We start from the raw sequence: 26,338 nt of genomic DNA on the forward strand, positions 1-26,338 counted from the left end.
TGCCTCTGGCTGTGGCTCTTCGGATGCGTGGTACGGCGGCGAGGGCGAGGCTAGCGGATCGTAGCTGGCGGGTGGGCGTGTGGAAGGACAGGCTGACATTGAGGTACTTGGGGCCCAGGTTGTGGAGAGACTTGTGTGCATGTGTGAGGATCCTGAACGTGATCCTCTTGTTGACGGGGAGCCAGTGCAGGTTCCTCAGGTGGCCGGAGATGTGGCTGCGTCGAGGGATGTCTAGGATGAGTCGGGCGGAGGCGTTCTGGATGCGTTGTAGTCTTTTCTGCAGCTTGGCTGTGGTTCCGGCGTAGAGGGTGTTTCCGTAGTCCAGCCGGCTGGTGACGAGGGCCTGGGTGACCGTCTTCCTGGTTTCGATCGGGATCCATCGGAAGATCTTGCGGAGCATGCGGAGGGTGTGATTTGCAGGCTGATTTGAAAATAAAACTATGTCCAAATTTGACTTGGGAATTAAAAGTACTTCCAAAGCCCCAAACTAACTTTTTAGCGTATTGGCCATCTGGTTTTGGAGCAGCAGGTCCAGCTGGGTAAGACCTGGCTATAGAGAGGGATCGGTATTTGGAGCATGGGGAGGTGTGACTCTTTGATCCAAGCAGGGTCGTGCCTGGCAACGTGAATGATGGCTCTACCTCCCCCTGGGTGTCTGACAGCAGACCCCTTCATTCTGAAAGGGCAGGATGTCGCCTCATAAACCAATTGCTCCCCGACCCGACTGATCTGGTTCTGACCGGAGTCAGTGATTTTTTTTTTGTTGTAAAATATGTTTTTATTGAAGAATCATAAACAAACAATAAGTTATCCCGACCTTCTCATCTCTGACAGCTGGAATCCACAGATCAATAATTAAACAGCACACAGCCATCTAGCCCACATCCTGGGGGCCGGGCGGCGTAAGCTACAAAAATGCCAGAGATATCAAAGTAAAAGAACGAGCAATGGCATCCTGTCGGCAAAACAGTTTTGTATCCGCGTTTCTATGACTTCCAACCAATCCCTCAATACAGTCAACTGAATACAAATTCCAGAAGAAATCGAATAATGTCCCCAGAAACACAACCCAATCGCTCTCAGTCATCCATTGGAACCTCCCTCATAGGATTTTCCCACTATTCTACACTTAATGTAGCTAATCTACAGTACAGGGGACCTGTTCCTCGGTACTGACTGGAGTCAGTGATTTGCAACCTTAGAGAACAAAGACTTGTTAGGTATAAAATGCTGCGCTGGAACTTAGGCCAAGTGTGTTCCTTCTAGATGTCAAGACGAGACTCTGTCCGAGTAAACAGAGAAAAGGACTTTGCAACTTTAATCCATCTTGCCACAGAAACTACCAGAGGGCCCAAATCGAGGGAGCCTCCTGCCGGAGTCTAAGGGACATTAAACTCCACCCAGTCAGCTGTTAGAATTCCCGTGCGGGGAGTTCCGCTTGCAGGTGAGGCCCGCGTCGAGTAATCCGGAGCCTCTAGTTCTACTGTAAGAGCCGCGGACTGGACATCTTTTGAAACGTTTGCGGGCCGCTGCAGCTCAGAGGGAACTGCCACCGCTGAGCGCTCGCCTAACTCTGAACCTTGCTAAACCTGTGCGGGATTGGCAGCTAAGCCGAGAGCCGCCACAGCTGAGAGCCCACCTGAATCTGCACCCTCCAACCTTCTGCAGGATCCGTGTGGGCCGCTGCAGCTGAGGGAGAGCTGTCGCTGCTGAGAGCCGCAAGAACCTGCACCATCGTGATTTGTCCCGTGGGCTGCCGCAGCCGAGAGAGAGCTGTAGCCGCTGAGTGCCCACACACTTTGCTACTATGTACCATTGTGATTTGTCCCGTGGGCCGCCGCAGCTGAGAGAGAGCTGTAGCCACTGAGTGCCCACACCTTTTGCTACTGTGCACCATCGTGATTTGTCCCGTGGGCCGCCACAGCCGATAGAGAGCTGTAGCCACTGAGTGCCCACACCCTTTGCTACTGTGCATCATCGTGATTTGTCCCGTGGGCCGCCGCAGCTGAGAAAGAGCTGTAGCCGCTGAGTGCCCAAACCTTTTGCTACCGTGCACCATCGTGATTTGTCCTGTGGGCCGCCGCAGCCGGAGGAGAGCTGTAGCCTCTGAGTGCCCACACCCCTGGCCACTGTGCACCCCTGTGAGCTGTCCTGTGGGCCGCCGCAGCCAGAGGAGAGCTGTAGCCACTGAGCGCCCACCACCCTGTGTTACTGTGCATCATCGTGCTTTGTTGAGTGGGGCACCACAGCTGAGAGAGAGCTGTAGCCTCTGAGCGCCCGCACCCTTGACACCTTGGACTACTTTTCATCCCCCTTTGGAATTGTCCCGTGGGCCGCCACAGCTAAGAGAGAGCTGTAGCCGCAGAGAGCCCTCACCCTTGACACCTTTGACTACTTTGCATCCCCCTTTGGAATTGTCCCGTGAGCCGCTGCCACAGCTGAGAGAGAGTTGTAGCCGCTAAGCGACCACACCCTTAACAACTTTGCATCCACTCCAGAATTGTCCTGTGGGCCGCCACAGCCAGGACAGAGATGCTGCTGCAGTGCGCCCACCATGGAGCAACACAACGAGAGTCCTTGCCGCCCCCAAACCAAGCCGCCACAGCTGCGTGCTGCTACTGCAGAGAGCCGCCTGTCCCCGAGTGCCCGAGTCAATGTAGATGCACGTTGCGGACCTCTGCCGCCACGTATTGTTGTCGCTGGGAGTCCGCCTGTCACCGTCTCCGATTCTTTGAGAAGCTGCATGCTGCCCCCCTTGCAACGACAAGTGCCTGGTTAGTAATGGGTCGGTAGGCCCCGTCCCTGAACTCACTCAGTGTTATAATTTGGTTGATACGTTGTCATTTCTTTGAGTCCCTACGGGTTGACATGCATTGTTATTGTTGACGCACTTTGAGAGTTGAGTTAACCTGCTAGATAAAGATATTATTTTTCTATACCTACCTGAGTTGTGTATTTTTGTGGTGTCATTACTGCCTTATTGTACGTGGTCATAAACGCTACACACACTGCCTCTGAGATAGGCCTAACTGCTCGTGCTACAATACCACAGGGTTGAGCAGGGGTTATCGAAAGGGGTGACCCACTCGCCCTGACTTAGGAGGAAGGGTCCCTATTTGGACAGTGGCACAAGCCAGTGCCAACTAGAGACCCCATTTCTAACACATGGCTGCTTAATTTGCTAAAACATGACAAGCATCCATGTTTGAGTGTATGTACAAGAAATAAATAAACATGGAAATATACCATTTTACAGCTCCATTTATTCTAATACCACAAAATAATCATGGCTAAACACCAATGAGATGGCAAAAAACAAAAATATGGAGAGTTACAGATAGAAATGGTACAAAAAAAATAATTACCATAAAGCCGGGAGGCCTAATTATAAGTATTATAGGAAAGTACTTTTAGAACGTACTATTTTGAAAGTACCTAAAGCAACCCTGTAGAAGCCTCTTCTGATTGGTCAGCCATTTACGGCATGAGCCAAGCTGCTACTTGGTCAGGTATGAAGAAGCCTGGGGCTGAAACAATACAGCCATTGGTGGGAGGGGATATGCTTCGATGAGCAGCCAGGCAGAGGAGGGTGACTGGGGCGATTTGACAGGAGAACAAATGTCAAAGGACCCAGGCCAGCCCCCACTTCTTTGGTTTCCAGCCAGATGAGAGCCCCCCTATTTAGATTCGGAGAGGTGCTGGAAAGGGAGTGTAGTGAGTTGTTTGCCACACCTTTTGGTTGGGTTACATAGACCCACACCAAAAAGAGATTGTCTCCTTTTTGATTTTTGTGAGAACAGGGCATTATGCATCACAAATATGCCACACTTCGCAGGAACTTGTCATAGCAGAGGGAGGTAACTTTACCCCTATTGGTTGGGGTGTCCCCCCTCTTGCCACCCAGAATGGAGGATAAATATGGGAGAGCTGCGGAAGCTCCTCAGATCACTGCCTTGAACTTCAGAAGAAGAAGGACTGCCCTGCTGGACCCTTGGACTGCACCACCGCAGGCTTGTACACAAAAGGACTGCACCAGCTACACTATCAACGCACCACAAATAAAGGTCTGTGCCTGACTCAATGGAAAAGGAGTGGATTTACTGATCAGCAACAGGTAAAACAAAGCTGGAAGAAGTCAAATATAAACCCAAAGAGAAGATCACCCCAGCTGATCAGTTGCAACTGGATTTTTCCTGACTGTGAAGGTTCATTGTGGGAGATTGAGTCGTAGCCCCCAAGACACAATCCAGAGTCTCTGAACCGTTGGCTGGAACTTCTCTCCCCAAAGGAACCAACAAGGAACAAAGTCTGAAACTTTGGAAACTATCTACAAAGTTTTGCTGAAAAGCTCCAGGAGGGGATAGACTATGGCACTGACAGATAAACAGCCATAGTCGACTCACGAACCGGCCTGACCGCAATGGTTTATCCCGCTGAAAGCTCCAGAGCTCCTCACCATCGACACCGAGGACACAGACTTCCAGAGGCTCACCGAGGCATTGGCATGCAGCAGGTCACTTTGTTAAATCAAACTCTGATCCGGGTAAGCCGGGGACTTGACTTTGAGATAAAAAAGCTCCAAAAAAAAGACTAAAGGCCTATTTACCACTTTGGTGGGTCAGGGACTGCCATCGTCATTTGGCAGTATGACCGCCCGCTACCCTGGTGATCCGACTGCCAGATCACAATGCGGACGGGCAGACCACTGCAAGACCACCACCACGGCAAGATCTCTGGTCCCGTGGCAGAGGCACTGTGGTCAGTGGCGGTCAATGGTGGCAGTGCCAGCATAGGCACTGCAGTGGGTATTACGACCTGACTTTCTACAGACCATTTCATGGCGGGGACAGAAAAGGGCACCAGGGCAAACAAGCCCATGTGGCTTGTGGTCAGGGCATATGTTGTGACCCCCATGCCACCAATTTAGGAACACACATTGTTTGCCATGCACAATATTGTGCATGGCAACAGTGCACACAAATGGCTGGCGGTGAAGTAATGTGGACGGCATTGGCTTCAGGCTCTCTCCAAGAGCCGAAGCATGAGCCGCCTTGCCTGCGGTGCCGCAACACCACCAGCCCCACAGTAATGTTTTAATGAGGCACTCCGGACGCTGCCAGCTTGCAGGCGTTCTCTCGGCCATCGCCGCTGCGGGCTGGTGGTGTTCCTGCCAAAGTCATTATAAGGCCCTAAGTCCGAAGATACATTTTTGACCGGGACATAACCCTCAACCTATCCGACCCATGCTCCATCACAGTCGGCCTAAAACTTTGACTTTGTCCTGCTCCAGCATGACCAGATAGCCGCAAGTGGAGCTTTAGACTTTTTAGCGCTAGAATACACAGTTTTTGATTTAATCTTTAAAAAATACTATTTCCGTTCCCCATATTGGATTTTGGGTGTCATTATAAAGATACAAATATTCTCTATTCGTATAAATTAGTGTTGGATATTTATTGCATTGTGTCTTTTACTTATTTACTGTTTTGGTGGTATGAAATGCTGTCTCCTAAGTTAAGCCTGACTCTCATTTGCAAAACTACCAAGGATTGAGTAAGGATTCATTTATTGAGACTTGACTGGACCTACAAGTGAATGTGATATTATCACCAGCTGAAGGTGAATACCCCCACCTACTAATAATCCACTTTCCTACAGGCAGTGAGTTCCAGAGTTGGCCATATCCACTAAAAAGACATCACATAATTACTTAAGGTCATGTTCCATTTCTACCACCCTTCTACTCATTTTAAGAAAGATCAAAAAATGAGCAATAATGTGCAGTAAATTATTTAACCTTTCTTTTTGCTCTCATCTCAAAATGTCGGTGTTTGCCTTCTAGCAAAACCTTATTAATACAGTAAATAGTAGGTTTCTTGAACAGTGGACAGTGCACAGGAAAGCACATGTGACCATGAGTAGATAGGTTTGGATCTCAATGTCAGAGAGATGACTCGTAAGCATGTGTAAAAGTGACACAGAGTATCATGAGCCATGGTAGGGCAAGTATTTGACCAAACAGGTAACAAATAATAAATATCACTCAGGTCCACTCGTTTTGTGTAAAGAATTACTCTAGTCTCCTCAGTATGAAGCAGAGTTGGCTACATACCCAGGATGGCCAGAACGGTGTTATCCTTCAGGACCTCCATTGAACCGGAGCAGACAAAGTAGATGGCATGCAGCGCATCCCCCTGACGGATAAGGTACTCCCCCGGGGCGCAGAAGGAAGTCTTGATGTTCAGGGAAAGTGAGCGCAGACATCCCCGGCTGGCAGACTCAAAGACGGGCAACTGCAGGATTTCCTTGTTGAGATGCATGGCGATGTCTGCTCTTAGCTCATCTGGGAAATCCCTCAGGAGCTGTAGGAGCACAAGAGAGACTGGTGAGTGCAGCAAGTGTGAGAAACATTTTCAGTTATTGTGGAAACAAAGTAGGAAAATTACTAGTTATATTTGCTCAATTGCTATCCCCAAATATTCACATAGGTTGCAGGCCATGTCATTTGTATAAGTGACTGACTTAGTTGATGTGGCACCATATAAGAATCCTGGCATGAAAAATGTCATCTCTATATGTTCATTAAGGTGTACAAGCCATTCTGGTCATGTTAACAGTTGCATTAGTTCAAACATAAAACTACAATATTAAACTTTTAAACAAAAATCTCTTCTTTTACAGCATCAACTGTCTCCACTGAGAAGACATTGTAAATCCTGTCAGCAGTGACACAGGGTGTGAACAAAAATACTGTTATTGTCCAATTAAAGGGTCATCACTGACAACACGTTGTTCTATAATGTGAAGGTTTTTTGATTTTAAAGAGGCAGCTGAGGTTTAAAATGATCTGCAGATAGTTGAAAGAAAAACCAAGGTCTTTTTCCTGAAGCGGGTGGAAGATGAGTCAGAAAGCATTATGATTAAACATAAGATGTGTGGTCATAAAGCAGAGCTAGGGGTTAAAATAAGGAGTGACGTGCACTGACTTATATCACTTTGGCCCTTATGAGCTGGTGCTTAGCAAACCATCCTTAAAAGCATCAATGTGTTCATGGATTCATCTGCTGTCTTCTTATTACAGCAGTAACGGAGTAAGAGTAACATGGGTCCACAGGCAAGCAAATAAAATGCCACCCCGCCATAGTTGGGCAATGGTGTCACTGCAACTGCTGCACTATTGATAGCTGTTCCGAGCACCACTAGCATCCCCAAAAAGCATCTGGCAAAACACTAGACTTAGCGACGCATTGTGATCTCTGAACTAGTTCACCTTTATTTGACAGAGTTCATAGGCCAGTGGTCTCCAACCTTCTCTGCAGTGAGAGCTACATCTAATCAGTGAAAATCATTGTGAGCTACTGAATGCCACACCACTCGCACAAAGATACCAGATGCTCCCATCAGCCAATTTCATTGAATGTAAGCCTAATGTTCACAGAGCCAACAGGGGCGGCCGTAGGCATGTGCAAGCTGTGCACCTGCACAGGGCCACCAAACCACAGGAGTCTAAAATGGCTGCCATGTGTGTCAGTGAGAGCGTGGTCTTGGGGATGAATGAATATGTGTGCATATGAATGGGATATATGTGTATGGGTGAATAAGAGTCTGTATTATATGTACTTGTGACACAGGACATACCTTTTGACATATGTGGCACTGTTACATGTATAACACAAACATACAACCAATGTTTTAAAAGGGAGAGATTTAAAGTGCAGAATAATCTTCAGCAAAAATGTTTTATTAATACGGAACATTTATTTGCAGTCATTGAGTCAATGTTTTTCTCCACTTTCAATTAAGCTAATTATGTCTTACTATTTTAGGAAGCATGCTTCTTCACCTTAAATTTCACCCACTTAAAGAAATGGCTGCATTTTTCAGCTATAAATATGACACTGTGTCTACCAGCCACTGAGAGAAAGATGCCTGTTGTGTGTAAATGCAACACTTTGAAATTGGGAAAAAACTAACTGAGGCGTTAACTTTATGTTTATGTGGATTCCATGAAACTCACCATTTAAATTTTCTCCCATTTCACAGTGTCGCATTTACAAACATCAGTCATCTTGCGCCCTGTGGCATGTAGACATGTGCCATATTTTAACATAAAAATACAGCCATTTGTTTATATAGGTGGAATTTAATGTAAAGAAACATGCTTCCTAAAATATTAAGACGTAATTAGCTTAATTGAAAGTGGGAAAAACATTGACTCAATGACTCAATGTATAATAGGAATATCTTTACCCACTTTACATTTCTCTCATTTGAAAAAAACGACATTATTTTTCAGTTATAAATATAGTACAGTGTCTACTGGCCACTGGGAGCAAGAGGCCTGCCGTTTGTAAATGCAACACTTCCAAATGGGATAAAATTAAAATGAAGAGTTAATCATTAAGTTACCTCTTCATTTTAATTTTCTCCAATTTAAAAACATTCAGAAATATCATTTCTTTCCATGCTCCACTATTGAGTTGAAAAGGACTTTTATTTAAGATTTAAATATCTCAGTGCTTCAGTTCTTCATCTCTGTGCCGTGGATCATTGACTCCACAACTACTTATTATCAGGCCCTGTTTCTGCAGCCTTCCCTTAACTTTAAAAGGATGAGGGATCGTGTGTTTATTTAAAAACTCACCTCAAGGCTGTGAGATACTCTGAAGGTGTCTGTGATCTACTGGTAGCTAGCAATCGACTGGCTGAAGACAACTGCCTAGACCACCTAAATAACCTGGTTGTGTGTAGACATTGCTGAAGTGAGGAGCTGAGGACAGTGCTCCATTACAGTAGCCTGTGCATTGCCAGAGCCCCACCCAGGTCCCTGCTGACTGTAAATGCCAATATGTGCCTTAAAAGTAGACAAGTGAGGTAAATGATACTGCATATGGTTATAATCCAACCATGGCTCTATAGAGAAACATCAGAAAGAGAGCTCATCTGTTCCCATGCAGACAATTGCGTAGGGGGGGTGGTGTAAATGACAAAAGCGCTATACATGTAAGCAACACGAAAAGACATTAGAAACATCTGAATAGCATGATGTGAAAAAAGGCTAATAGGTGAGATGGGGCATTCATGGTTAGAAATTACCATAGGGAAAATGACACACCTGTAGATAACGTAACAACAAGATTTGAGAAGAGACAGGAGGAAATGGAGCTACAAATGATTCAGAACTGAGAAAGGCGAAGATAGGAAAAACTAAATGGGAGGGCTGAGGAGACAACCGGCAAGATAAGGTAAAAATGCCAAGTGGCACAAAACAGTTCACCACTGTGGCAAAAATGATGGGGTAAAAGATGGGGTGATGAGAGAGAAGGATTCATAGGATGAAATGTGAGACAAGCTGAGAAAGGAGGAGACAGATGAAACAGAAGAAACTAAAACGTAAAAGGAGCTAGGAGAGAAATAATAGGGATAAACTAATCAGCTAAACAGAAACAGGTTAGATCTATTACAAAAGAAGTAGTTAAACAGAAGGCATTCGGAATCAAAATAAGAGGAGAAACAAAAGCTAATGGAGTAAGAAAATAAGATCTGGAGTAGTAGGGAATAAGTGTCAATGTAGGATGAGGGAAAAGAAAATTAAGTGCCAAAATAAGAGGAAAACTTGAAGGGGGATATGCTAGAAAACAAAATTATATAGTGAGATGGAGTAAAAATGAGAGGAAAAAGAATTAGACCAGGGATTAGACCGTGATGTAACATAGAAGATACAGGAATCTGAACAAATGATGGGAGGCATGAAGAATGTAAATACTTAAATGATGTTGGTGCTTGTAAAGTATCATATTTCCCAACATTCACATGGTACCCCTATGAACTTGACAAACGCTGTTGTGAATTGGGGAAACACTAATTAGGTAGGTAAAAGTCAGGCCTTCCATGTATCTCCTGGAGGCAACAACTCCCCTGCCCTCTCTCTTCCTTGCCCACAGTGAGTGCACCTCAAAACTCACCTCATTGGCATCAATGCCATTGTTGACTGACCATGTGGTCTGAAAGCACTCTAGCATGCGTTGCTTCAGCGGCTTTGGCATACGGTGGACGCGGATGAAGTCCTTTAGGTCTTTGGTCCTGGTGTGGTAGAGGGAGCGGCGGGAGTACATCCGCTGGATGATGGCTGTCACATTACCGAAGACTACAGCATGCATTAAGGCTAGAAGAGAAGACCCCATGGTCACCTGACGAACAGCAGATATCAAGAAACTTTCTAAACTTCAGGGTGCTTTTCCGACTGAATAGAAACTCATTACCTACATAAATGTTATGTTTTTAATTTGACCACTTATTGTTAGGAATAATCTCTTTATCAGAACTCCCACATTTAGCCTATACAGGAATTGACACACACATAGAGCAACTGATCTGACAACCCTCTTTATAAGAACTCCTACATTTAACCTCTACAGGGATAGAAAGACAGAGAGGAAAAAGTGATCTGTCAAGAATTTCACAACTAGGCTAGAACTCACGTCTCAATCCTCCAATGCTAGTTGTTTACTGCTTCCACCCAATAAATTTGAGGGCAATCCTCAGGAATTACCCTAGGGTTTAGTAGGTTGAATCAAAGCAGCATCAGTGGCATGGCGCTCATTAATAAATAACCAAACTCAAATAAAAATAATAAACTCAGTAGAAGCAGTAGTTGAATAAATTGCAGCTTCACTGAACTCCTTACAAATTTTTTTCCCAATAAAAGGATAGGAGTAGTGCAAATCTCATTTATATTGCTAAAGATGAAGATGCAAAATGATGCTGGCAATGCATGCAAGCTCAATTTTGGATAAAGAATTCAAATCAAACTGAACAGATAGAATCAACCACAATCTCACTAAGATATATAGAACCCCTAAATCTCTAAATAGGCACCAGTTAGCCCCATTCATACTCAATAGTGAGAATTAGCACCAGTCACACTTAATGGGCAAGTGTGCCGATAGTAAACATACCTATAAAATCATTAGAATTACTGACATTCTCTCAGGATTAGATACACGTCTCCAAAAATGGACAGAAGTATTCAAATCACACATTAATTGAAATAATTAATCATAATTGCGTGAAGTTGATAAAAGTCAAACTGCAATGACACTTACAGAAGATGTAGGCCCCAATTTAAAACCACCATTGGAAAGTCCTATAGGTCTCTTCTCTCACCTGTTGGTTTTGCCAGTGCTTTTTTTGCTAGTGTTAATTAGCATTGGAAAAAAGCTAAATCCTGTGAACGTGCTTCTTTGCCTAATCAGATACATGCCCACATACATCATAACACTAAAATTGCTGCAACATCAACCTACATGCACCCACATGCATCGCAACGTGGTACCATTTTGTTGTTTGCTTTTTTTAACCAGTTCGATGCTGATGACGGAACCGCTCCGTCATCAGCTGCGGTTGGGCTGTGCTGATGACGGAGCGGTTCCGTCATGGCCCTGCCGCTGCGAGGCGCGTTCTATTGAGCGGGCAGGGCCATGACGGAACCGCTCCATCACAAGCACAGCCCAACCGCGGCTGGTGACGGAGCGGTTCTGTCACCAGCATGCGGCCGCCGCGCGGCCGCCCCTCCCACTTAGCGATGCGGCGGAATAGCCGCCGCAGCGATGTGGTTAAGCATTCCCTGCGAGGAAAAGTAAATAAAAAAACCATAAAAAGTGTTACAAAGAGCATTTTTGTCAAGAATGTAAATACATCAATCCAGTATGAACTAATCGCCCCCTCAAGGGTTGCAAGGGGCTGGGGGGGGGGGGGGGGGGCTGGTTGTGGGAGAAATTAAGTGAGCTATCGCCCAGAGTCACATGATGCAGAGCTGAGCTGCTGCCAGCGATCGAACTGTGAGCCCTGCCCCTAGGAGTCAGCCGCCTTGGCAGCTGCACCACACCTCTCCTCAGAAAGGAGCAACCCACAGCAAATACCAACCTCTGGGCCCCAGGAAAATAGACACTTTTTTATTAAATGAGACGGGAAGTTGAACTAACAGTGGAGCAGGTGAGGGTTGGCGTGAGTGGCAGGAACACCAGGGCAGCAATGGTGAAGAAAATGGAAGAGGAGAAATTTAAAAGATAAATTGATAAAAGTGACAACACCCGAGAAAGACAAGGAGTTGTAGCAACAGATGAGCTGGGGAGTAGTTAACAACACGGATAGCGTGTTAGGCACTGTGAGAGGCAGAAGAGAAACAGAAAAGCTAGGAGGGGGCACATAGAGAGCAGAGGATAGGTCAGGAATTCAGAGGGAAAGCACCACATGAGGGAAAAAGCAACAAAACAAATGTATTCACATGAAGTGCCAAAGAAAAAAGTAAAAAGAATTGTTCCCTGAATGTAAGCAGTGGAACTGTACTAGTCGTCCACTAAAAGGGTGGTCTATCTGGAGGACCTAACACAAGAAACGGAAAAAAGCCATTGAAGAAGAATCAAGCAAATTCTAGAAAGTCAGACATTAGCAGGCAATGGGCTAACCCAAAGTCCAATGAAGATATTGTCCACAACAGATCTTTAACAAAAGTACTAAAAGCTGCCAGTAGAAGATACCTAAAAATGGACAAAGGCAGCTCCCAATGTCAAGTAAATTGATAAAAGTAGTCCCAAATCTCACACAATATAGAGACAGTGTCACTAAAATACAGCCTTGCTCCAGTCTCCCTGAAATGTAATGAACAGATCTATGAACTGCCACATAAAATGCTCTTTCTGTCAACACATGCACTTCACTAGAAAGAATTACCATGTTCTGCTAAAATAGAAGTACTGCACTGTAGGGAATTGGGTTACTAGTTGATGAGGGTGAAACCTTACTCTTTTCATGGCAGTGTGGCGGTGAGGAAACAAAGGGGGCCCTGTGCCTCTGCTCCATGGGGTGCATGCAGAAAGGCACATGTTGAGCCAGTCTATGTGCATGCACCCCAGTATCTTCCTGGCATGGACTGTAGCAGCCCACACAGTGCAGGTACTGATTTTTAAAACAATCTTTTTATTAGACAGTAAAAAACATTATTCTGGTCACAGTTTGATGGGATGAGCCAAATTTCACATTTACATACATACATATTGACGTTGTACAGTGTAATGCATTGAATGATAGTGTAACATCAGCTGTGGCGTATTAGGATCTTCGAGAGAGGGGTCAGTTGGTGGGGCGCAAATATTACCACAATAATCATTCCATTTGCTCCATAGAGAAGACTATTTTGTGGTGCATCCTCTTGCTACATAAACTGTTTTCTCCCTTGTCGTACACCAATCCATATCGGCCTTCCACGCCTCCACTTTGGGCGGCACACCTGCACCCCATAGCCTAGCTAGATTCCTTTTGGCCACTTTTTAGCCCAATGTGACCCATATTTTGTCTTTACTATTTAAGTCGGTGTGTTCCCAGACATTCAAAAGGCATCTTTTGGCTTCAATTCCCACATCTAGTCCAAGGACCTCACCAAGACAGTCATGGACTCCCTTCCAGTATCTCTGGATGTGCACACATTCCCACAAAATATGCATAAGTATAGCAGCCTGGCCACATTGCCTTCTACAAATGCCCTTGTCTGCCCTGCCCATTCTGACTAGCCGAGACCCCATGATGTAAATTCTATGGAGGATCTTAAATTGGACCAGTCGCAGTCGGGAGGAGATTGAGACCTCTCGTGGGGAGGCCACCACCTCTTACCATTCCTCATCATCGAGCTCCAACCCATCCCTCTCCCAGTGCTCCCAAACCAGTTGAGGGGTCTGGAGCGTTATTAACCAATTTCTTATAGGTCAGGGATACCCCTTTCGTTTGCATATACCCATCGAGCAACCTATCTTCCAACAGTGAGGACTCTGGGGGAGATTCTCCCTTTGGTAACCGTGATGTTAGTGCATGTCTCACTTGCAAATATCTAAAGTGTTCTGTGGCGGCTAATTCAGATGCTTGTTGCAGGGTGGTGAATGAGAACACTTCAACCTTCTTCCTTAGGTCGCATATCTTTGTGATCCAATCATGCCCCACTTGTCAAAACCCTTTGTGTTTTTGAGGGTGCCCAACTGCTCCGAACAGCGCTGCCCTTCCCAATTGTGAAAGTGGGAGAGTTTTCCAATTGGCCACATCTCGCTTCAATCTCTGCAGTGGGGGGAGCCAGTTATGTTCATAACTAATTCTGGGGTCTGTTGTGATAAATATTCCCAGATATTGGAAGCCCTCCTTCGCTGCCTGCATAGGACATCCCTTAGGCAGGGGAGGTGGCTAGCCACTGAGGACATACATCAGAGATTTACTCCAGTTAATTGTATACCCGGAATATTTCCCAAAGTTTGTAAATATATTAAGCACTCTGTGGAGCGAGGTCCAGGGGGATGCGAGGTACAGCAGAATGTCGTCCACATAAAGAAAAATGTTGTCCTCCCATGTTTCAGCCCACTTCAGTCCCCGGATTACTGGGTCTCCACGAATCCACGTGGCCAAAGGTTCAAGTTAAGGGCAAAAAGTAAGGGGGACAATGGACAACCCTGTCGAGTCCCACAGCCCAGCGTGAATACTCCCGACCTTTTATTGTTGCCAACCACCTGCGCTAAGGGCTCTGTGTACAAAAGGCATACCCACCCGATGAAATTGGGCCTGAATCTCATCTTAGCCAAGACTGCAAACAGATACGGCCAATCAATAGTGTCAAAGGTCACCGAGGCATCTAGCGAGACCACGACTGCTGCTTCTTGGATTGTGCCCTGTCACCTCAACACGCCATGCAATCTCCTCAAATTTAGCGCGTTTTTTTGGTGAGGCATAAAACCCAGGAGATGGGCCTATAGGAAGAGCACTTATTTCTGGGTTTGCCCGTTTTGTGTATGGTAACCAATGCAGCCACACTTTAATCTCGAGGCAGCAGTCCTGAATCACAGCTTTCGGTAAACATGGCCCATAGGAATGGGACAATTATGTCCGGCTTCAGCTTGTGTAACTCGATTGGCAGGCGATTGGGGCCCAGAGACTTACCAGACTGAAGGTTTCTAATTGCCTGAGCAACTTCATCGTTAGTGAAATCTCTATCGAGCACATCTCTTTCATCTGTGGCCAAGGTAGGGAGCAGTATATCTGAGAGTCCTCTTCTAGGAGGAAGGAGTTAAATAGAGCGATAATAATCTGCAAATTTGTTGGCTATCTCTTGTGGATCTGTTCTTATTTCACCTGACCCCTTCAGTAGTTCTGGTACTAATCAACTCGCCAGCTCTTTTTTGTCTAAACAGGCCAATAACTTTCCAGCCTTGTCCCCCAATTCATACAGCCTCCCCTCTTTGACTCTGCTCAGTGTCCTGGCCATGTTAGTAGCAATGGATTTACATTTGTCTCTTTTGAGTTTCAGGGCATGAAGTCTGTCTTGCGTCACTGATCTCTCATTTTCCTCCTCTATGAGGAGGTTCTCGTCCTCTAGGCGGGCTAGGTCATTTGACTTTCCTTTCCGCACACCGGCAATCAGTGAAAGTGCTTGACCCCTTAGTACAGTTTTAAAAGCTGCCCACAAGGTTTGAGATGACCGCACTGATTCCTGGTTTTCTAAAAAGTCGTTTCATGAGCTTTTAAGAGTTTGCTTCTGACCACGGGGTTCCGAAAGTATCGGGGGATGATGGGCACTATTCGCCCCACCCTTTTCTCTTCCAGGACCACTTCTGCCCATAAAGAGGAGTGGTCAGATATGCCTCGAGCCAGGTGCCTAATTTCCAGAATATTTCCTATTTTAGCTGCTGGAATAAGAAGATAGTCTATGCGAGATAAGCTATTGTGTGCCCCTGAATGGAAGGTGTGTTGGATACTTTCCAGGTGATACACTCGCCACGTGTCCATGAGGCTCAATGCGTCTAGGAAATCCGGGAGCCACATATGTGAGGGGCTTAAATTACGGGGAGGACACCGGTCAAGGGAACCAGACTCAAAGGAGTTAACATCACCTCCCATGACCAAGTAGCCTTCTGAGAATGACAGCGTGATTTTGCCTAAATCTTTGAAGGTTTGGCCCTGTATCCCTGGCCGGACATACACTGCTACTAGCGTAACTGACTTCCCCTCCCACTGCCCTGAAATTGCTGCATATCTACCCATCCCGTCAGTCCAGGTGTGTTGTATTGACAGCGGAAAGGAATTTTTGAACATAATGCCCACTCCCCTGGAACCCGTTGTAAAACCAGAATGAACCACTAGCCGGTATCCCCATGTACTTATAGCTTTACAGGAATTGCCAACTAGGGGCGTGTTGTTTAATATATTGTAATACAATACTATGTTTTATTTGGTCCCCGAGTCCATTTACGTTCCAACTCAGGAGCTTGAAGTTTTTATCCCAATGTGTACCCATTTGTGTAGTCGTAGTTTGCGTATCCCATCTCTCGTCTAGTAATATTCGATGCCGCCCTCTGTGATAAAACATGAAACAATCCAATCCCAACCCAACTACCCCCTCCCTGCTCCCCTGCACTCTGGGCCTAAAACTGCCCATGAATTAAACTATGCAGAGTGCCTGTCACCCAAACTTTAAACTAAAAGTAGAATGTAGTGGGGGTGAAAAACTCCGCCTCCCCGACCCTTTCCCTTAGTCAGAAACATTGTGCCTCACTAGGGGGGGGGCACATAATGCCCATGAGGACTAATAAAACAATTAGCGCTGTCATACTAACCGTTGTTCATCATATGGGCTCTGCCACTGCTTCAAATCAGTGTAGCCCACACGGTTATGAGTTCAGAACGAGTCAATGGCACCGTTTCCCATCCAAACAGTGTTGTCAGTCGACATAGTCAGGTCTACCACTTAGCGAGCATTATGTTCTTTTGCCACTCTCCAACCGGCCAGCCGGGCTGCAGCCGCCTCAGGATTATAAAAATAACAGGCTTTACCCTCAGCTTCAACGTGAAGCCAGGCCGGGAATAGCATAGCGTACTGGAGCCCCTTGTCTCGAAGCTGTTTTTTCACTTCCAGAAATGGCAGAAATTGTCGCAGGACATTTAAGGTGAAGTCCGGAAAAAAGGAGATCTCTGAATTCTTGTACCTCAGTGGAGGGGCCACTCACGCAGTGTGTAATATGGCATCACTCTCCCTAAAGTTTAAGAGTTTCGCCAACATCGGGCGGGGAGGTGCGCCAGGTTTAGGTCATCCACCAGGGACTCTATGCGCCCTTTCCACCACAAAAAATGTTGATAACCCCTTAGGCTGGAGATTTTTAAGTCTGAGGTCCTCCACAAAAAGGTCAGCCGCAGGACCCCCTGAAGACCGATTATTCATACATTGTTCCTTCTCGTACGACCTTCTTAGTCATCTAGTTTGTCCTCTGCAAATGTATGAAAAGATTGTAGGTCCTTGATATCCTTTTGCATTTGCGATGCATCTCCGATGAGACTAGAGGTGACAATCTCCATTTGTTTCACCTTCTCCCCAATTTTAGCCAGGTCTGTCTAGATCTCTGTACTGGGGTGAATGTATGACATTGTTCTGCATTCTGTCCATCAACTGTTATTTTTGCATTTGTCAACCCGGAGTGCTGGTCTCGATTCCTGTGCCTGCCCGCCTCGGTCCGACTCGGTAATTCATTACCGTTGTGCGGAGGGCGGACAGGTGAGGGCCAGGCACTTCCGGCAAGCGGTCAGCGCTCTAGTGCTCAACTGGGGGCTATTTAGGCGGAGCCTTAGGTCAGCGCAGCTGCGGGGGAAGACAGTGGCAGTGTCCTACTCCGCTTTCTGGCTACTGGATGAGCTGGTGAATCTACTCTGTAAACGGTAGAGCGTTGCTGAATAATAGCGCTTTTTAAACTTCCTTTTTTATATAATCCCTTGTGCACGATTTTAGCGAGTGTGTTACACCTAAATTGTTTAATAACATTTTAAAATCCACCCGGAGTGCTGGTCTCGATTCCTGTGCCTGCCCGCCTCGGTCCGACTCGGTAATTCATTACCGTTGTGCGGAGGGCGGACAGGTGAGGGCCAGGCACTTCCGGCGAGCGGTCAGCGCTCTAGTGCTCAACTGGGGGCTATTTAGGCGGAGCCTTAGGTCAGCGCAGCTGCGGGGGAAGACAGTGGCAGTGTCCTACTCCGCTTGCTGGCTACTGGATGAGCTGGTGAATCTACTCTGTAAACGGTAGAGCGTTGCTGAATAATAGCGCTTTTTAAACTTCCTTTTTTATATAATCCCTTGTGCACGATTTTAGCGAGTGTGTTACACCTAAATTGTTTAATAACATTTTAAAATCCACCCGGAGTGCTGGTCTCGATTCCTGTGCCTGCCCGCCTCGGTCCGACTCGGTAATTCATTACCGTTGTGCGGAGGGCGGACAGGTGAGGGCCAGGCACTTCCGGCGAGCGGTCAGCGCTCTAGTGCTCAACTGGGGGCTATTTAGCCATCGCCTCACAGGAAGCGCGCAGCGATTGCGCGCAGCCTCTTCACAGCCGAAGACCAGCCAAAGAGCTGCCCGTCTGCGCCCGTCCGCGACAGGACGTGGCGACGGGGCGGGAATCTTACATCATGCCGCCTCTTCGCGCTGACAAACACATCAGGTATGACTCCACATTCCTGACTTCACTGAGGCAACTCTCTGCCCCATGTTATGCAGAGGGTAACAGACCCTGTTTTAATGGCCCGTTCTCGTGCAACAAATGTCATTATACTTCATTGCATTTAAACAACTCTTACGAACCTTGCAAATCTTTTAACGACTTACAATGCATCCTCATGAATGTCCGTTCAATGCCTAAACACCAAACTGAGATCTGGGACATATTACATTCCCTGTCCCCAGACCTATGTTTCATTACTGAAACTTGGCTAAAACCCCATACGGTGTCTGCCATTACTCTGGGAGTACCTATGGGCTACAAACTTCACCACTCTGACCGCCCTGATAAAACTGGCGGTGGCATTGCTATAATTTACAGAGAGTCTATTAAATTGGACATTTTAGATAGACAATGCTGCAGAGATATGGAAACAATGGTTTTTAGAATCATTCTCCCCAACAGAAAGACCATCAAAGGTGCACTTGTTTACCATCCACCTCTTCCATGCCCCAGTTTCTCCACATCTCTTTTAGAGATACTTGGCCCTTATATGCGGGCCAATGAAGATTTTATTGTCCTTGGAGATTTTAACATCCACACTGACCAATGTGAATCCACAGGGACAAAAACTTTGTCGACTGATATGACAACTATCGGTCTTACACAAAAGAATCAGGATCCCACCCACGAAGGCGGTCATTGTATCGACTTGATATATACCAACTTCGATAACATTCGGTGCCACAAACCTATTCAAATCCACTGGTCAGATCACTTTTTATTGCAGTTTAGCATTTTTAAAGTTAATAAGGGTCCCCTAAAGAAACCCTTCCCATCCACCACACGCAGACAGTGGCACAAACTTACACTGGATGCGCTAGAAAAGGCGTGGAAAAAACCCGAGATCAGAGACATTGACGAAGTAGAACAAAAGTTAACCGTGCTTCAGCAAACTCTGACGGTAGCCATCGATACAATTGCCCCTTTGAAAACATTCAGACAGTTTCCTGTGGCTAAACAGGAAAAATGGTACACCGAGGCCCTAAGAAAAGAGAAGCAAGAATGTAGAAGGATAGAGAAGAAATGGAGGAAATCACACTCTGAGGATAATAAAAAGGCACATCGTGCAGCCCAAGCCAATTATTACAAACACATCAAGGCTGCCCGCAAAAACAACATCGCTCAACAGCTCATGGAAGCCGATAACTCTCCCAGAGAACTGTATAGGATTCTTGATACTTTTGTAAAACCTGCGGCATGTATATGCCCAGATGACTTCTCACAAAGCCTATGTGAAGAAGTGTCATCTTACTTTGAAAATAAAATAGAATCCATTTATGGAAAAATCTTAGGATCCCAACCTAATAGCGATTCCCGAAATGCCTCCTCCCTCAATGAGAATATAAACCTTACCCTAACTACATTCCCTCCTATAAACACTGAAGAGCTTGACACAATCATGACTCAAGTCAAATCTGGATCTCCGGATGACCTTATTCCTGCTAAAATCTTAACTCCCCTCCGTACCCTGTTAGCCCCCTACATTCAGGATATTATCAACCAGTCTCTTAAAGAGGGAAAAGTTCCAACTGAATGGAAAAGAGCAGTGGTGAACCCAATCCGCAAGAATGCGGCCCTTCCTTGGACGGAGCTTTCCAACCTCCGTCCTATCTCCCTCCTACCTTACTACAGCAAGATGGCCGAGAAACATGTCAACGCACACCTGTCCAACTACATCGAGGCAGCGGGCGGCCTAGACCACTCACAATCTGGTTTTAGGCCCAACCATAGCACCGAATCAGCCCTTCTGTCAGTGACAGATAACATCAGAATGTTACTTGACAGAGGGAGCTCAGTGATTTTGGTGCTATTGGATCTGTCCGCTGCCTTCGACACGGTGTCGCATGAAGTCCTTCTCGGCCGTAAGCATGAGCGAATTTTGCGGATCTCGCGTTCGCGAATTTTGCGGATTTGCGGATTCGCAATCCGCAAAATCCGCGAATTCCCGCGAATTTGCGGATTTTTTTTTTTTGTGTTCGCCCGTGTTTCTGCCAGTTCGCGAGGGTTTTGTACACTTTCGCAAATTGCGAACTTACCTGTCGGGTCGCAAGTTTCGCGAACTTGTTGTTTCTACGTGTCCAGCCTGTTTGGGACACTCTTCTTCATCACTGCCACTCTCTGTCACCACTGCCACTCTCTGACTACTCATGCCACCCTCTGGCCCACCCATGCCACCCTCTGTTTCATCACCACACCCTCTGGTTGTCCAGTGTACATTATTTTCGGCAAAGCAAAGCACACCTTCCCTGCCTCAAGTGACCTGAATTAATTTGGGGCTGATTAATGTGTCACAGAATATTTTTTTAGCTGGCACCTGCTTCCTTAGTGCGCCCTGATTAGTGATCTTTTGCACTTGCTAAGTGCTTTCATTGTTGCAAAATTAGTTACAACACCTGCCCTGCCCCAACTGACAATAATGAATTAGGGGCTGATTAATGGATTTTAACTTCCAGCCTGGCTCCTGCTTGTCTCCCTTAGCTGTAATTCAGGACCTTTGTGGCATATGTGTAACTATTCTGAGGTTCAGAGCAGGGTCACATAATAGTTTCAACTGGCAACTGAACTCTGGAGGGGCCCCTCAGGAAGCACTACAGGAAATGGCTACTAATGATGAGCCTGAACTTTTGAACCTGGTAAGTAGTTACTTTCAGTTTTGCTAAAATCGTATTTCTGCAATTTTGCACTTATTCGCGGGGCGCGAACTCACGCGAACTCACGCGAACAGTGCGAGCAGTGCGAGCAAAATCCGCTGCTCGCGGATTTGGCGGGAGATTCGCGAATCTCGCGGATTGCGGATTTCCCGAAAATCCGCAAAATCCGCGAGCGGAACGGATTTTCCGCCCATGCCTACTCGGCCGTCTGAAGGGAGCTGGAGTAGAAGGGACCGCCCTTGCGTGGCTGGAAAGCTTCCTCGAAGACAGACAACAAGGTGTCAAATTAGGCTCCTACAAATCTGTCTGCAGGAAGCTCACCAAGGGGGTGCCACAGGGCTCATGTCTAAGCCCCACGTTATTCAACGTATATGTGGCCCCCCTGGCAGAGATCATTAGATCTCACGGGTTCTCACCAATCTCTTACGCTGACGATACTCAGCTGCTTTTCCCCTTTCAAACCATTACACCCGCAGTCATGCAATCATTCCAAGACGGTATGAGAGCGGTGGCAGGTTGGATGGCCCAGAACTTCCTCCAATGCAACGTGACCAAAACTGAGGTCATGTTGTTTGGAGGGGCCACCCTGCTCTGGTCCCCGGATTGGTGGCCACCTGAGCTCGGACCTGTCCCAGCGCCCAAGCAAACCATCAAGAACCTGGGGGTACGCCTGGACCAAACTCTGATCATGAAAGATCACGTTAGTCAGGTTGCGGGAACGTGTTTCCGCACAATTGGTCTTCTACGGCGTATCTTCCCTTTCCTACCAAACACCCATAGGAAGACGCTGGTTCAGGCACTAGTCCTTGGACGGGTGGACTATTGTAATAGTCTACTCATATCCGCCAACCAGGAACAACTTCGCAGACTGCAGGTGGTACAGAACACCGCGGCAAGACTTATCCTGAATGCTCCCCCCCGTACCCCCTCCCGCCCCCTCCTCTCCCACCTTCACTGGCTCCCAGTGCAACAGCGGATTCAATTTAAACTTTGCTGCATCATGCATAAATGTATTTACGGCTCTGGTCCCAAATATCTGAAGGATATCTTTCTTCCTTACTCCCCTGTACGCATCCTACGCTCCAGCAACACTATGTTGCTATATGTACCTAAAGTAAACAGAGCAAGACAGGGTGGCCGTGCCCCCTCCCTTAAAGGTCCAATGCTGTGGAATTCCCTCCCCCCCCCAGCTAAGACAAACCCCTCACCTTCTTAACTTTAGGAAGAAATTGAAAACTTACTTATTTACACAGGACTAACTTAGCCTCCCCTTTTGCTTTTTTCGACTTATAGTTTTGCCTTACTCACTCAGAAGCCACGCGCGGAGATACCCCTTCGGGGCTGATTCACGCGCGATATAAGACTATAAATAAATAAATAAATAAATGGGTATGCTCAGACGTGAGTCCCATGCTCTCCACACCACTGTAGTCAAGCTATCCTGGCTGAAGACGGCTGATAGCCAGAAACCGGTCCTAGGATGCTTGATTCCGGTCCAGGAAAGACATGGCTTGGCAGTTCGGGCTGGACTGTTCCCATGAGGCACAGGGTCAAAGCTGATTTGCATATGGCCATGTCTGAACTGGAGTGGTGTGGAGTGCAAAAAAACGATGGATTTTGGCCTAGATCTCTGTACTGGGGTGAATGTATGACATTGTTCTGCATTCTGTCCATCAACTGTTATTTGTGCATTTGTCACCCCGAGTGGGATGGGTATGCTCAGACGTGAGTCCCATACTCTCCACACCACTGGAGTCAAGCTATCCTGGCTGAAGACGGGTGATAGCCAGAAACCGGTCCTAGGTTGCTTGATTCCGGTCCAGGAAAGACACAGCTTGGCAGTTCGGGCTGGACTGTTCCCATGAGGCACAGGGTCAAGGCTGATTTGCATATGGCCATGTCTGAACTGGGGTGGTGTAGAGTGCAAAAAAACGATGGATTTAGGCCCAGATCTCTGTACTGGGGTGAATGTATGACATTGTTCTGCATTCTGCATTCAATGTTGGGTCTTGATGCTCCCCCTCTAGTCCGGTCGCCATTTTCCCTTTGGTGTTGTGTTCAGAGTCAGTGGGTTTCGGTAACGCATATTTATCAAGCTTTGTCTGTTGCAACCCTTTCCAGCCCTTTGCTCCTGACATTTTCTCCCCATTCATCCAGGACCAGCCCTTTCCTCCTGGCCTGGGCCTCTCCCCCAGCAGAGGAGCGTCACACACTTTATCATCCCCCTTGTTTGCCTCGTAGACTGCAAAAGACAGACCTTCCAAGGTCAGTATTAGGGGGAATCTCACAATGCCACTTCTTATGTGCGAGTCGTGGTGTCTGTGACCAATGTGCCTCTCGGGCACAATCAGCTGCAACTGTGGTGGTAATCTGTCTGACCCCTACCTGAATGTCTGATGGAGGCCATGACCACGGCCTCGCGTTGGTGAGGGGCCGGATCGGCCACGTCGCCACGCCCTGCTCCACTGAATGTCAGTCCCTAGCTCTCAATTACAGGAAGGCCACAACGTGTAGCGTCCATATCTCTGTGAATTTGGGCACTAGCAGAGTCGTTCTTCGGCTTGTCAGCACATGCAGTGGTTCCGGTCACCCCACCTATGTTTGGGCGACGAATTAGTGAGTCGGATTGCGGGAAACGATCAGGATAGTTTCAGAGCTAGTCTATCTAGCCGTCATTGCGCTCCGCGGCGTAGCCACGCCCCGGCAGGTACTGATTTTGATGTTCTCATTGCAGTGCCTATTTCATCGGCACCGCTGTGGAAACGCCAAAGAACAGCCCTCCAGACAGGAGAAAACTCCTTATCTGACGGTTAGTTCAAACATTGGTTTGGTGGGGCGGGAGCAAGGTTGTCCCACTTCCTCACTGCCAAACTCATAATGAGGCCCCTAGTAATCAATTTCTTCTGTGTCCTCAGCATATCAGTACAACTAAACATGGTGGTCGAGCCATTTCCTACCTTGGCTTGCACCATTGGAACAAGCTTCAATTGTACATCGGCATCCTTGCATGCACCAGCCTGTTGGGCTTCAAAAACACCTTAAAACCAGGTTGTTTTAATGCTGCCTCTACCCCATCTACCTGCCAGACACAAGCACCCAGATATCCCTACGGGGATGAGTTGTGCTCTATATCAAAGCCTAGATAACATAACATCTAACTTTTGAGCAGAATTCACCCACCAAAAGAGCAGCAGCATCTCAACAGCATTCTGGAGGTAACACAAGGGGCATTTATGTTTTCCTGGCAGAATGCTATGGTACAGCTCCTGTGCACTAGCGTTACAATCATGTAATCGAAGGACCCAAACAGCGGGATCATCAAAATGCTTTCAATGAAATACCCAACTATTATTTTCACGTCCCTTTTGCAGCACAATCATGTCATTTCAGATGACGGTGATTTGGTAAAGCTATAGATTTTGAAAAAAAATTCTAAAAAATCACAGACATGTTTTGTCTGGTTTGCCACGAGTCAAATTAATGTGTTGCATCTTATTATTCAGCAACCAAGAAGCCTGCACGTAACCAGGAAATAGAGTGACTAAAACCCCACCTAATTAAAATTCAACGTTAATAAAATATTTTATGCTTTCGCTCTTATAGCGAGCGGTTAGGTATGCATTTTGTGCAGCTTTTTCCCACCCTGCCCTTCTATGGTGGTTGCAATATTACCTCTATTGACCAAGCAACAGCATCCTGTCTTCCCCTCCTACGATGCTCTTGTGTATATGACCCAAGTCATTCTTTCTAAACAAGAGTCAGAAATCCATCTGCCCAGACCTCCAGATCAAATTCACCTAGAGAAGCACAAAGTGGTTTTCGTACAAGTGAGTTTTCCGTTATTGACAACTCTACAATTCCATGATTTGGAGAAGTATTTTGTTATTGTTTTTTTAATAAAATGTTTGTTACTTAACTCCTTTGCCAACGTAATTCTTTCAAAAGTATTGTTAGGCAGCAAAATGTGCTGCATAAATCTACTATGCGGTACATTCTCCCACATGCAGACCTTTTATGCACAGATAAACTTCAGAACTAATGCACTCATGGAATAATTCTATTGCTAAGCACGCACATTACCAGTTGCGCCTTCTGTGGGGGATTTGTCTGTTCTTCCTGGAGAAAGACCCAAAAACCTTGTTACAATCACTGGTTCTCTCTGGACTGGATTATTGCAATTCTCTTCAGACGGGCCTATCCAAATCCCACCTCTCACCTCTCCCCTCTCAAATCCATCCTCCATTCAGCAGCTCGCTTTATTCTAAACAAAGTGACCACATCATTTCTATCCTGGCTGCTCTTCGAAGGCTTCCCATTGAGGCAAGATCTATTTACAAAACGTCCTGCATCACCCATGAAGCCTTGCACACTTCCTCCCCTCGTTACCTGGTGAATAAATTGAAATTGTCTGGAAGCTCTAGACCTTCTTGCAATGCCGAAAAGCTCTTGCTTGAGCCCCCCTCCTTCAAAAGGGAAAGATCGATGGCGCAATCCTTCTGAGGTAATGCGGTGAGAATCTGGAACTCGCTTCCCCATTTGCTCTGTGCCACCGCCTCTACCCGGATTTTCAAAGCTGACCTCAAATCTCTTCTCTTCTAAAATCACTTTCAGAACTAATACCTTCGTTCTCAGGCGCTCTAGGAAGTTCACTCATCATTGTAAATGTTTTATTTTTTTTCTTATACACTCCTCACTCTTGCTTGCTGTGTTGGATATTATGTTTGTGTACCCTACCTTTTTAGTCTCCTGTTTATCTTTGTAATGTTCTATTGTGTAACACTTTTCTCTTGTAACTTAACTGGTTTTATTGTACAGCGCTTTGACACCTTCGGGTCCACGCTTCATAAAAATACACTAAATAAACACATTAAAAAAAAAAAGATGAATTATGATGATCATTTACTGGCATTCATTCGTTGTTAACAATAATTGTCAGTTCTGAGCACACATTATGGGTATTATATTTTTAGTAGTTTAATTAATTATAATATTAATTACATATAGAAATTTCTGCTATTATTATCACTGATATTTTTCAAATTCCGCACAAATGGCCCAAAATATTAATTAAATGACAGCATTTCTACATGGCCGGTGAAGCGTATATCTCCACT

At 46.3% G+C, this 26,338-nt stretch overlaps 1 protein-coding gene across 1 annotated transcript in view; it reads right to left on the reverse strand.

Annotated features, from left to right (window-relative positions):
• LOC147730710 (voltage-gated delayed rectifier potassium channel KCNH8-like) overlaps positions 1-26,338 on the reverse strand; it is a 1,657,143-nt gene that overhangs the window by 449,307 nt on the left and 1,181,498 nt on the right. The window contains exons 9-10 of the mRNA XM_086955502.1: positions 9,966-10,165; positions 6,113-6,362 (exon numbers count right to left, since the gene is read on the reverse strand). Coding sequence (XP_086811628.1) covers positions 6,113-6,362; positions 9,966-10,165 — 450 coding nt within the window. The remainder of the gene's footprint in view (positions 1-6,112; positions 6,363-9,965; positions 10,166-26,338) is intronic.

The sequence above is a fragment of the Lissotriton vulgaris genome, chromosome 2_1, assembly GCF_964263255.1.
Source record: "Lissotriton vulgaris chromosome 2_1, aLisVul1.2, whole genome shotgun sequence".
Lineage (NCBI taxonomy): Eukaryota > Metazoa > Chordata > Amphibia > Caudata > Salamandridae > Lissotriton > Lissotriton vulgaris.